Source organism: Cynocephalus volans, chromosome 16 (assembly GCF_027409185.1).
Source record: "Cynocephalus volans isolate mCynVol1 chromosome 16, mCynVol1.pri, whole genome shotgun sequence".
Classification (NCBI taxonomy): domain Eukaryota; kingdom Metazoa; phylum Chordata; class Mammalia; order Dermoptera; family Cynocephalidae; genus Cynocephalus; species Cynocephalus volans.
Genome location: NC_084475.1, coordinates 48,255,900 through 48,269,263, shown reverse-complemented (window position 1 = coordinate 48,269,263; position 13,364 = coordinate 48,255,900). Strand labels below are relative to the sequence as shown.

The 13,364-nt window shown below is 39.1% G+C and overlaps 1 protein-coding gene across 3 annotated transcripts in view; it reads left to right on the top strand.

The window, feature by feature from the left end:
- Nucleotides 1-848: 848 nt before the first annotated feature.
- The window catches only part of ERMP1 (endoplasmic reticulum metallopeptidase 1), a 61,643-nt gene continuing 49,127 nt past the window's right edge, over nt 849-13,364 (top strand). For all 3 annotated transcript variants that reach the window (XM_063081455.1, XM_063081457.1, XM_063081456.1), the window contains exons 1-4: nt 849-1,228; nt 2,618-2,919; nt 7,089-7,216; nt 8,582-8,687. In XM_063081455.1, coding sequence (XP_062937525.1) covers nt 888-1,228; nt 2,618-2,919; nt 7,089-7,216; nt 8,582-8,687 — 877 coding nt within the window. In that variant the 5' untranslated portion in view covers nt 849-887. The remainder of the gene's footprint in view (nt 1,229-2,617; nt 2,920-7,088; nt 7,217-8,581; nt 8,688-13,364) is intronic.

The window sequence follows — 13,364 nt, the reverse complement described above, 5'->3', positions numbered from 1 at the left end:
CAAGCAGGAAGACTAGGTGATGGCTAGGATCTCCGCTGAAACCAAGGCTCTGCCTCCTACCACCCAGAATGACATCGAGGGAGGAATAACTTTTCTGAACCTTCGTTTCGAGAGTGCCATTTGTAGCGGTGGAACAGAATGGTGTTTTGCGAGCCCATGAAATTATATTTAAATTCTTCATTCTTCAGCTTCGAGGTTCCTCAGCTTTTAAAGGGGAATAAAAATATTTCCTTCTCAAGGTTCTTATGAAAATCAAATGAGATGATGTGTTAACACTTAACACAGTGTTTGGCTTATAGCAGGTATTCAATAAATAATAGCTGTTATTTTTCTTTATCTGATCAATGAAGACCGTAACAGCTCTGGTTACCTCCTAAGGGTTATGAGCTCTGATTAGGTTACGTATGTGAAAGCAATGGGCTGGGCCTCCTCTGCGTAGTCCTATTGCTAATTTTAAGAGCCAGGAGCCTACTTTTTAGTCTGTTTTCACGTTCCTTATGAAGGCCTGGCCGTTGCCTCCTGCATCTGCCTGGTGCACTATTAAGAGCGATCTGTTAAAAGCGACCTCTCACTTTTCTCCTGTTTGAGGGTGCTCATTTCTAGGTGTATGGGTGTCCTTCCATTGGAAATCTCTGTCCCACACCAGGCTGTGGAGCCTTGCAGGAAAAGGCATACCCACCACGCCCAGCCTGGGCTGGCCCTGCTGCGGTGCCTGCAAGCTATCTGCCCAGAGGAGCTGGGTCGCAGGGCGGCGGGACGGGCCAATCAGAAGAAGTTTGGCCCTCTGCAGTTTCCGTCCGCTCACTAGGAGGCGCTGCGGCGGCGGCGGCGGCTGCCGGGGCCGTCGCGGGCTGAGGGGGTGGTTCTGGCAGCTGCAGCTCGTGGCCATGGAGTGGGGCTCGGAGTCGGCGGCTGTGAGGCGGCACCGCGTCGGGGGGGAGCGTCGGGAGGGACCGGCGGCCGCGCGGCAACCGGAGAGGGAGGCCGCCACGCAGGAGCCCCTGCTGGACGCGCGAGGCGGCGGCGGCGCCAGGACGCGGAAGAGGAGCCCCGAGGCTCGCGGCGGCACGAGCCGGGGCGCGGGGACCGGGCTGTCGGAGGCGCGCGCCGCGCTGGGGCTCGCGCTCTACCTGCTGGCGCTGCGGACGCTCGTGCAGCTCTCGCTGCGGCAGCTCGTGCTGCCCGGGGCCTCAGGGCACCGCGGGGAGTTCGACGCGCGCCAAGCCAGGTACTGGCCGCTCCCTCCCGGCACGGCCCGCGCGTGTCTTTGCGGCCGCTGCCCGGGCTCCGGGGCACCGCACCTGTGTGCACCCGCCCCGGAGGGACCGCCGGAGGTCGCCGCCTCCACCCCAGCGGCGTTGGCGCAGCGGTGGGGTGGCCTTGCGCGCCCCTCTCCTGGGTCTCAATTACCGGGACATGGGGGCTTGCCTGGCCCCCAGTCAAGCTCGTGGTGCAGGTTGAGTGGCAGGTGGATTGAGCCTACCTTTTCACCACTCTCTGCCCGGCGTGCGGACGGAGGGGTGGTGGTTAGTGGTCTCCCCTTCGTCTCCCATCTTTGGGAGCAACTTCCACTTTTTACCTTGGCTAGACTTCCTGGTTTCCAAATTAAATGGAGAGCGAAATTTGTGAACCCAGACCGTTTTATAAATTCGTTTTGGGGGGAGGGGTGTTGGAAGGGGCTAGTGCAGTGTTCTGACTTTCTGAGGGTCACTTTCTAAATCTGAAAGCTAAGGCGTTTCCCTGGAAGACCAACCCAACCGTTCAAAATTTTGACGATTTCGGAAATTCTCAGATCCTTGCAGCTTGTTTTTGGGCCCCCTAGATTAGTGACTATATAAGGTTGACTTTTTTTTTTTTTTTTTTTTGAAGATCTTCAAGTATGCTAGAACAGGTGATTAAGTCAAAGGTATTGTAACCTAAGTGTGTCAAAGATCTTAAAATCATAAACTACCTGAAATTCAACAGCCACTGTGTGTTAAAAACTTCTTTGAATACAAAGTGCTGAAAGCTTTTCTTAAGGACTTTCTGTATACCGTCTTCCCCTACCCCAAGTTTCCCTCCCTTTCCCCACTTGGAATGCAGTGAAAAGACACAGTTTTTTGTTTTGTTTTGTTTTGCTTTCATTGGGAGTAGAGATGGTTTTGGCCTGAATTAAAGTTATTAGTCTTTGTGTGAACACTAGGAGAGTTCGGCCCATTCACCATCAAAAGTTTTTCTTTGCTTATTTAACCTGTTGACTTGTCTTTGCTCATTGGTGCTTACTGCTTAGAATCAATAATTCTCAGGATTGTGACACAGTGAAGTTGTTTTGTATCCTGTCTAGCCTTCGGCTTTGAATATAATCTCTAGTCTTTGTATTGATATACGGGGATGGGGAGAAGTTGAGAGTGGGGTGGGTAGAGAAAACTCGGAAGGGATCAAGTCAGGGGAGGTGAAATAGAATGATGGAAATTTACAAGTGATTTTCATAGGGTTTCAGGAATAGTAAAAGGCCGTCTTTTTTATACAATTCAAAGAACTAAGCTTTTTGGGGGGGATATGAGGAGTGTAGTGGAAAAGTTGCTCCATGCTAAGTGTTAATTTTAAATCTCATCATCATTCTTCTGGTAACTTCCAGGGATTACCTTGAACACATAACATCCATTGGCCCCAGGACTACAGGAAGTCCAGAAAATGAAATTCTGACAGTGCACTACCTTTTGGAACAGATTAAACTGATTGAAGTGCAAAGCAACAGCCTTCACAAGATTTCAGTAGATGTGCAACGGCCCACAGGCTCCTTTAGCATTGACTTCTTGGGAGGTTTTACAAGCTATTATGACAACATCACCAATGTTGTGGTAAAGCTAGAACCCAGAGATGGAGCCCAGCATGCTGTCCTGGCTAATTGTCATTTTGACTCAGTGGTGAACTCACCAGGTATGTACCTGTTTTTTAGTCATTTTGAAGACTTCAGAGCCCAGTAAGTTTATTAACATAAAGCCAGCCTACTTGGGCAATTGTGGGGACCATTTTCTTGGGCAAACCTTTTTTCATTGTGACGGAAGGCAGGATAATTAGTATCATTTAGTTTAGGATCTGATTTTTCAATATTCTCTTAAGTGCTTTATTATTATTATTTTTTTTAAGTCAATGCCAGCAGCCCAGTGACAGTACTGGAATGTTTCATGTACACTAAAGCAGCCTTATCAGTGTTACCAGAAAGGAGTGTCCCTGTGTTCTGGAACTGGATTCTGCCTCTTCAAGTGTTTACTTAGCTAGGTGTTATACTAGGTTTTAGGGATCCTGGATAAAGACATTCCCTGCCTTCAAGGCATGCATGCTTTGGAAGACATCTCTTCTGGCAGTTTCTGTTGACCCAAAAGGTGAGAATTTTGGTCCATTGGGGGTGCCATTAGTATTAATTTATAAATCTTGCTCTGAATATACTTTGGCAAAATAGTATATTTGATGTTTAGGACAGTGCCTAACACAATAAATATTTGTGAAATGAATGAGAATCCCCTAAATTGAACTTCCATTTTTTAAAAATAAGTTTCCTCTGAAAAATGTTTTCATTAGCTAAAGAGATTGTAAGTAGGGAAGAATGGAAAATAGCGTTTTGCAGTGGGACCATAGCATTTTAAAGGTAGTTAAGAAATGAGATGGCATCTGACCCATCCTCCTCTTTTAACACAGGAATAAATTTAGCTGATCACTGCTGATCAGAGATAGAATTGGGATCAGATGTTGAGTTTCCTGGGCAGTCAATTCTTTCAGCTACCTTTGAAAGGAAGGAGAGTATTAGAGTGTAATTAATGCTCCCTTTGGAAAATTACTTAACATCTTTTCCTCAGTTTCTCATTTATAATGGAGAAGATAACAGTACTTTCCTAATAGTATTGCTTGGAGGATTAAGTATAAGTAAAACACTAGAACAGCACCTGGTGTGGAAAATCTTTTTTTTTTTTCTAATAGCTGTTATTTAATATTAGTACTTGTGGATTGTTTGAACTTATGGCAGGCCCAGTGTGACCAGGTAGAGTATACAAATGTAAAGTAAAATTTATTTTCTTGATGTAATTGCTTATACTAGAAAAAGCTTGCCAATTGCATGTAGGATGTAACTTGCTTTTTCAAAAAAACAGTATACATACATCTGTATTATAAAGGCAGAAGTACCTTTGTGTGTGCTAGGGAAACCAGTGGTCTTTTATATCCTTTCAGAGTAATAAAGTGTGTCACCATTCCCACTGTTAGGATGGTTAAATTCTGGGAAGGGGCAAATAAACACCATGGTTGCTTAAGAATATAAGAAAGATGCGTATACAGTATCAGAAACAAATGCAGGGGAGAAAAAAAATTTTTCCTCTACCCTTTATAGTTCTTAGCTGGGATGGACCCCTGTTAACAAAAGACAAGTTAATGAGAGAAAAACGAACAAGTTTATTAACATGTATACCTCTTGTGTACATGGGAGATCCCAGTGAAAATGAGTAAATCTCAAAGATGTGGCTTAGAAATCAGGCTTAAATAGTATTTTCAACAAAGAACAGTAAGTTTTTGGAGAAGTGACAAGACAAAGGAAAAGCACCTTGAGTTCTAGGGTTGGCAAATTGTAGTAAGGCAAATATATAGTAGATAAAGTTTCGTTAGTAAAGCTTGTTTTATGTAGATTCCTCTGGTGCTGTCTCAAGGCTGATAAGTGTCTAAAGTTGTCTTTGGTGATCAACCTTTGTCCTTGGTAGAGAGGGAACATGAGACACCTCCATAAATTTATGTCCAGCTTTTAGGCAAATAGGGAGAGCAGAGAGCTTTTCATGTATCTACTTCTCAATTGCTTTCAGCTAAAAATAATCCCTATGCCATGTTTTGGGGTGCCATATTCTGCTACCCTTTACAAACATAGTACCAAATGTTACAAATTGTGTATATGGAATCTAATAATTGAAGGATGACATTTTTGTGAGCCATAGTAACCCATTTTTAACTAAAATTTTATAAACATACCCATACCAACAATCTCAAGGAAATTTCTGTCAATAATAAATTGTTAAAAGTAGTGTTTCGTACGTTCATCAAGTGGACTATCATCTAAATCTTTTTAGTTGATGAACTAAAAGCATGGGTATTTAGAAAAAACTCTCAGCAGTGTTATGTGGGACTCAGGAACTGATACCAAGTAGGAGTAATGTTATCCACAGAAAGGCCTTAATTATCTTCTTGGGTCTGCTATGTAGTTCCAGTTCATTGATAGAAGAGACATTGAGTTATGTTGGGGGTGGCTTCAATTTCAGGGTTAATTCTAAATGGAGAGGGTTGTTGGTTTAACCACCTAACCCTTATAGATACTATCCTCTGACTTTCTTTTACTTTCTGTAAGATATTTGGCCCTTTTCTAGTTCTCTTCTAAGACACAGAACCATTAATATAAGGGAAGGTAAACAGACAGTTTAACTTTTTAGTCCAACTTATATGGCTACGTACCTTTCAATTTCCCTTTTATTTTGAATAAAGTAAAATTTTATTGCTTGCTTTTTGTTTTAAAGTAATTCAGTCTCAAAGTCAAAAAAATGTTTCTGGAAAATGTTTTTAGTTTCTGGAAGGTCGCATTTTTTTACTGATAGCAACATATACTTCCTGCTTGATAGTAATTAGGTAATTATTACTTTATATCATTTTGATTAAAATATAATTCAGTAATTACCACCAAGATAAGTATAGTTGTAAGTAATTACTTTTTGAGTAGGAATGGGGTTTGGAATTTTACAGAGCCCAAACATTTTAGCTGGCTACAGAGCCTTCCATAAGTTTGCAAAGAGGAGAAGGAAAAAACTAACATTTGACACCTACCATGTGGTAGGCACTGTGCATTATCTTGTGTAGTCCTCACAACAAACCTGTGACGTAGGTTTCATTAGCCTGCTTTCTAGTCCGGGAGATAGTGAAGTAACGTGACAGAGCTAAAATTTATTTCCAAGTCTTTCTTGCTCTAAAATTCATGTTAAATTTTCCAGTACCCTGTCTCCCAGTGTACAAACTCAGAAATGCTGTGGGTTGAGGTATTATGGTGCTTATTTACTTGGATTACTCTTTAATAAGCTGTTTATTATGGAAAATTTCAAATATATACAAAAACAATTGTTTAATGAACCTCAATGTGTCTGTCACCCAGCTTCAACAGTTGGGTCTTATTTATTTTCTACCCCCTCTCCCCCTTGATTATTTTAAAGCACATCTTAGCTATACTGGTTCCTCTGTGTATTTCACTCTGTATTGCTGAAAGATCAGGACCCTTTTTGACCTGCTTGTAATACCATGAAAAACCTAACAATAATTTCTCAGTGTCATCTAATAGCCAGTCAGTTCCTTTAACTACCCGACAGTGCTTTAAAAAAATCAAGGCCCTAAAGACATCTTTTTAATTAACTTTAATTAACATATAAAGTTTCTGAATTAAGAAGAGCTTAAGAGATTTGACTGAGTCCTCTACTTTATCAGTGCTGGGCCCAGGGATACCACTTAGGTCATTTTAGTCTCCTTTCTTGTGTCTTTCTAGATTAGTACTTCGTACTTTTCCATGACATGATCCCCCTGGAGAAGTCTTAATGCTACACTATCTAAACTGACCCCTCTGTAAATGTGGAGTGATCTGCAGCTTTTATGATTTTGGCAGGAAAATAAGAAAGGAGTAGGTGGCAGTGGGAGATGATGCAGGAAGCCGTGCACCAGAAATGAGAATGTTACAGAGGATGTGGAATAAGGATACAGAATGGAATAAATTGCTTTGGGTTGCTGAGAATGCCAGTTATCAGGATGACTTTAGGTTCCATGTGGTTGATCTATTCCACAGATATTAGTTAAGTGGCTACTGTTGGCTAGTTGTGGCTTTAGACATTGAAAGCAAGTCAGCAAGCAAACCAGATCCCTGCCCTCATGGAGCTGACTGCTGGAGGATGTAGTTGTGTCCTGATGGTGATGGAGCTATGTTTGTGGTCATGCAGCTCTTGTGATGCTTCTCTGAGGAGAAAACTCCACTCCTAGCCATCATGGTTAGTACTGTAAAGGTTTTCAAATCTGAGCAGCAAATATGTTCTTCTGATTTAAAGGTGCCAGTGATGATGCGGTTAGCTGTTCAGTGATGCTGGAAGTCCTTCGTGTCCTGGCAACATCTGCAGAAGCCTTACAGCATGCTGTTATATTCCTCTTTAATGGTGCTGAGGAAAATGTCTTGCAAGTGAGATTTTACTGTTTCAATACTAGACATGAATAATAATGAGAATAATAATAAAAATAATAATTATAGCTGTTAATAATGCATTTTTATCATTCAAATGGGTAGTATCCTGAAATGATATGCAAAAGAAATATTGTACTTTAAAAAACCCACAGCTGGTTATGTAGACATGTTCAATATTGAAAAACTCAATTCAGAACAGATCACCTTGTCAGTGTTTGATTCATAAAAGGGCTCTTTGATGGCATAATTACTTTCCTCATGTTTTCTTTTTCTTTTTTTTTTTTACAATTTTGTATCTGCTTTATTTACTTTTTTAAAAAATTGATTTTTTTTTTTTTAAATTTTATTTTGTCGATATACATTGTGGCTGATTATTGCTCCCCATCACCAAAACCTCCCTCCCTTCTCCCTCCCCCCCGCCCCCCCAACAGTGTCCTTTCTGTTTGCTTGTCGTATCAACTTCAAATAATTGTGGTTGTTATATCTTCTCCCCCCCCCCCGGTTTTGTGTGTGTGTGTGTGTGTGTGTGTGTGTGTGTGTGTGTGTGTGTGTGTGTGTGTGTGTGTGAATTTATTTATTAATTTTTAGCTCCCACCAATAAGTGAGAACATGTGGTATTTCTCTTTCTGTGCCTGACTTGTTTCACTTAATATAATTCTCTCAAGGTCCATCCATGTTGTTGCAAATGGCAGTATTTCATTCGTTTTTATAGCTGAGTAGTATTCCATTGTGTAGATGTACAAAAAATTGATTTAATTGACATAATTATACCTATTTATGGGGTACCATTTGATGTTTGGTACATATATGTTGTATAATGACTGAGTCAGGGTAGCGTATCAATGCATTTATTATTTCTTTGTGATGAGAACATTCAAAATCCTCTCCTCTAGCTGTTTGGTAATGCACAATACTTTAACCATAGTCATCCTTCTGTGCAATGGGACACCAGAACTTATTCCTCTGATTCCCTCAGGTTTTCTTTGACACTGGAGTTGTGGAGATGTTTTGAGGTAGGCACACAGCATGAATGCCCAGCCACACAGACTCTCTTCTTCTGCCCTATTCTCTTTGCCCTTTCTTTTGCACAGCCTCACACTTACCAAGGATGTTGTTTGGAACCACTCATGGTAATCCGGCTGCCTTTTGTGATGGGTGACTGTCTACTCAGCAAACTGCACACAGCCTTAATGTATAGAAAGAGAAACAGTAGATGTCTTTAGATACTGCCTTTAAAAAATGATTATTTTGTTTTCATGTTCCTCACCTCATCAATATAATCTTTCTGTTCTTAATTTAAGCAAAATAAAGACTTTGATAACTGAAGATTGTTTAACCAATATTTGTTTTCTTCTCATTAAGGCCAGTCATGGCTTCATTACTCAGCACCCCTGGGCCAGCTCCATTCGTGCATTCATTAACCTGGAGGCAGCAGGTGTAGGAGGGAAGGAACTTGTATTCCAGACAGGTATGTGAGGAATTGCGTAGTTTAATGCAATTCTAGATTTTTAAAAGTGGAAAGTTTTTGAATTTAATCTCATTAATGAGCAATCTCTTGTGAATGAGCATTCTTTTTAAAGCATGAGGTGGTTTTAGCTTGTTTCTGTTAAAATTTTTTAACAAAATAATATTAATAGCATCTAACACTTGTTTAGGATTTATTATATGCCCAGTGTTGTTCAAAGCATTTTATATATATTAAGTCATTTAGTCCTCAAAACAACATGAGGGATAAGTACTGTTATTACTTTCATTTTACAGATGAAGAAACTGAGGCAAGAGAGTTTTTAAGTTGCTGAAGCTTTCACAGTTGGTTAATAACAGAGTGGAATATGCACCTAGGCAGTCCTGGTTCAGGGACTTTGTTCTTAAACACTGACCAGATTGTCATATAGGTGATGAACTTTCTTTTATCCATTTTGGTGATTATGATATAAATAATTTTAAATGATAATCATTTTATGAATTAAAATGAGAAAATCTACCTGTAGTTTAAGGGATTTAAGTTGAATTAATTGAATCAAAAAATCCAATAATATTTAATCAGGCAGAGAAATGTGTTTATTTTTATGATTAAACTTTTCTGAGGATAATAAGATAAAGTTGATAAATATCAGTTTAATTGTCATGTTTCTTAATGGAATTTGAAGCTCATAGATTTGTTCAGTCAGGGTGTACTAAAATTTGACGTTGGAAGTTTCATGCCTTTTCCCTGCTCTGTTAGAAATTTGGGTAATGCATTTTATCCAAAGATATAGCATTTGCTAGAAGTTTTAATATTGGGTAGTGTGTTGGGGGGGTGAGATGGGCTAGGGAAGTGAGTAAGGTGATATGGGAACTTGTTTTGTAGCACCCTTTAAAGATCTGATGTTGTTTAAGTTATGAAGTTATGATAAGTGTGTTTTCATAACCTAAACAATACTGTATTTTTATATTCCTCATCAAACTTATTTTAAACTTTTACCCTTCAAAATGGATGTATATTTTACTTCTGCTGAACCTTGGAGAGTCTCGAGGTCAAGAGGTCAGAGTAGCAAGTTCTACTTTCTAATTCTCAAATCTTTCTGCTTACTGTTCATCAAACTAATGAGAAGAAGCTGAGATCTAATATCTACAGGAGTAAGTAGATGTTACACTATTATCCACTGCACTCTATTTCTTGGCCATCACTCAGAATAGGAGGAACACAAATAACTACCACAAATCAAAAAGCAGCAAGAGAAAATTCTGTAAGCAAAGAGGACACTGAGTTGTTCTTTCCTCTTGTGGAAATCTCAGGGCTCCACATGGGCAGTAGTGTGTCTTTGTATATTTTCCGTGTCAGAAGTATACTATACATTAAGCACCTTCATATGCATGCTTTTAATTTATTATCACAGCACCCTACCCCTATGCTCTTACTAACCAGAGAAAAACCAGTCTTACGGTTTAGTCTGTACCTTTCCTGAATTCTTTCTATGTGTATATATATTAATGTATACATATTCTATGCATATGTATTAATAATATTCTACACATGTGTGATCAAGAGAGGTTAAAACGCACTTAGTCCAAACCAAAGTCAGTTCCTTTACTTATTTACATTTAAGTACTCTCTTTTGCTGGGTCTGACTAGCCCTAAGTCTTTACTGTTTTCACTAAATATATAGTTTTAGATAAAAATTCTATAGCTGCATAAATTTTAGAAATAATTGCATTATCTGGAAGGATATAAACAAGCTGTTAATATTGGTCACAGATGATGGTATTCACTGGTGGAACTGGGATGGGTGTGACTGGAATGGAGGGTGACGCTCCATGTAAAAAACCAGTTTGACTGTATAAACATTGAATTTGTTTACTCTACAATACATGTGCAGAAATAAAACAACAACAACAACAACAACAAAAAAACCAGTTTGAATTCTCCATTGCTTCATGAGTTTAAGACCGGAATTATTATTACTGCATTACTTATAGTCTTTATGGCTTTTTGGATCGTTTAAAATTTTGCAGTGCATATGATTACTTTAATAATAAAGCAAAAACAGATTTATGACTTGTTAGCAGTATGTACTCAGGTACAATATAAATGTTTTACTCATTTAAATAAAATCCCTATGTTTCAAAATTATTTTCTGGAGGGGCATCCTACAAAAGATTTGGAGAGATTTCCTCCCCACTTCCTTTAAATTTTTACACAGTTTTTTTTCCTTTAGGTTTTAGGGCCTATTCTTGTGGCTAAACTGCTTACCTGAAAGCTTTCTAGGTGCTTTCAGGTATATAGTTTACCCGATACCCATATCATTCTTATTCTGACATTCTGGTACCTGTATCTCTGTCATTTCTGATGTCACTGCCTAGAAAAGACTAGCTTTCTTGTGGGCATGGCTTTCAGAAAGCTGGTTAGTGTTTCCATGTTTGACTTAAAGAGGATAAAGGCCCTCCTGAATTTGGAGTTGTTCTTGAGAGTGTAGTCCAGATCAGTCTGTCCTCAGTTTTTTTAACAGGCCCTCTTTTTCTGTGCAGTAGTAGTTGTTCTGTCCTGGAAACTTTTCAGTTAAAACAGTTCGTACTCTGTAGAGCTCCATGGTCAAAGTAGAGGAGTGTTCATCTAGGGAGTTGTTAGTGACTGGAATAATCATTACTACCTACTTTTTAAGAAGGGCCCAGAAAGAATGACTTGATTTATCAGACTAGTGATTTCGCTTTATGAGTCATAGAGGTTTGATTTAACTATTGTGAAGGTGTTATAAAATTTGTCCTTTTAGAATATAAACCAGTAATACATGAGTGTGCTTCAAAAAGTTCATGGAAAAATTTACGAACTTTCTGAAGTACCCTTGTATTTTTTATGAAAATACCCATGCCCCTGTAATCCTACCATCTAGAGCAAACCACTCTGGTTTAGTCTGTGCCCTTCTGGTATCTTTTTCTAAGTGCGTACATTGATATACAGCCACATGTCATGTGATGACATTTCAGTCAATGACAGATGGCATACATGATGTTGGTCCTTTAAGATTATAATGGCTACACCATCTAGTCTAGGTGTGTAACAGGCTATGCCATCTAGGTTTGTGTAAGTATACTCTCTGATGTTCACACAACTATGAAATCATGTAATGACATATTTCTCAGAACATATCCTGTTGTTAAGCCATGCATGACTGTATATGTATATATTTGTGTGTATAAATGTACGTGTGTATATATTTCTTACAAAAATGGGATCGTATTCTTTCTGCTACTCTGTAACCTTCTTTAGAATGAATTCTTATTTTTGTATTACAGTTTTATTGAGATGTAAATACCCTACCATTTACCAATTTAAAGTGTAAAATTCAGTGGTTTTTAGGTATGTTCACAGGTATGCAATCATCATCATAATCAATTTTAAAGCATTTTTATCACCCTGAAAGGGAAACTCTGTGCCCATTAGCAGTCATTTCCATTTTCCTCCAACCCCAGGCAAACCACCTGTTTACTTTCTGTCTCTAGATTTGCCTGTTCTAGACATTTCTAAAAAAATGGAATGATATAATATATGGCCTGGCTTTTTTAACTTAGTGTAATGTTTTTGAGGTTCATTCATGTTGTAGCATGTATCAGTACTTCATTTTTTATTCAGTGGCTGGATAAGCCATTGTATGGATATACCACTTTTTGTTTATTCACTCATAAGTTCGTGGACATTTGGATTTATTACACTTTTAGGCTATTATGAATAATGCTGTGAACATTCATGTGTACATCTGTGTGTGGACATGTTTTCATTTTGGGAGTAGATACCTGGGAATGGAATTCCTGGGACATATGGTAAATTAGGTTTTATTTGAGAAGAAATGCAAATACATATAATAATAAGAACTTTTTATATTGGATTGGCAAAACATAAGTAAAATGATAATGCCTGGTGCTGATGAGTATAGAGAAACAGGCATTTTCATATACTGTTGGAAGACATGTAGATTGATGCATTTGAGCAACATGTCCACATGCTTTCTAAAATGTGCAGGCGTTCAGTTCAGCAGGTCCACTTCTGGGGATTTATCCTGCAGAAATAGTGGACATGGACATGTAGATCTAAGTGCTATACAGTCATCTTGGCTTTTTTATAAGAGTAAAAAAATTGAGAATACCTTCAAGGTCCATGAGTAGGAGAGACTGATTATATAAATGGTGACTTAAATTTTTTTCTCTCTTCCAATCATTAATTTTTCCCTCTCTCTGAGATCATTTCCGTCAGCTCACAGACATGTTTTTTTCTGCCATCTTAAAGCAAACCACTTTTACCATCACCCCTATCTACTGCCTCATTTCTCTTACCCTCTACTGCAAAATTCCTCTAAAGAATGGTCTGTAGTCATAGTCTAGAGTGCCTTTGCTTCTGTTCTTGAGCCAATTCTAGTCAGCTTTGGCATCCCCACTCCACCAAACTGCTCTTGTAAAGGTCACACTGACAAATTCATTGGTCAGTTTTCAGGTCCCATCTTACCTGGCTTCTGTAATAATATTCGCCACTCTTTCTCAGTCTCCTTTCTTAGTTCCTCCTTTTTTTGTTTTATGTTTTCTGCCACCAACTAAAGATGGAAGGAAGTAGAACGGTGGGAGAGGTGCTGTGGGTCTTCTCTTCCTGTACTTCTAGGAAACTTTGACTTTTCAT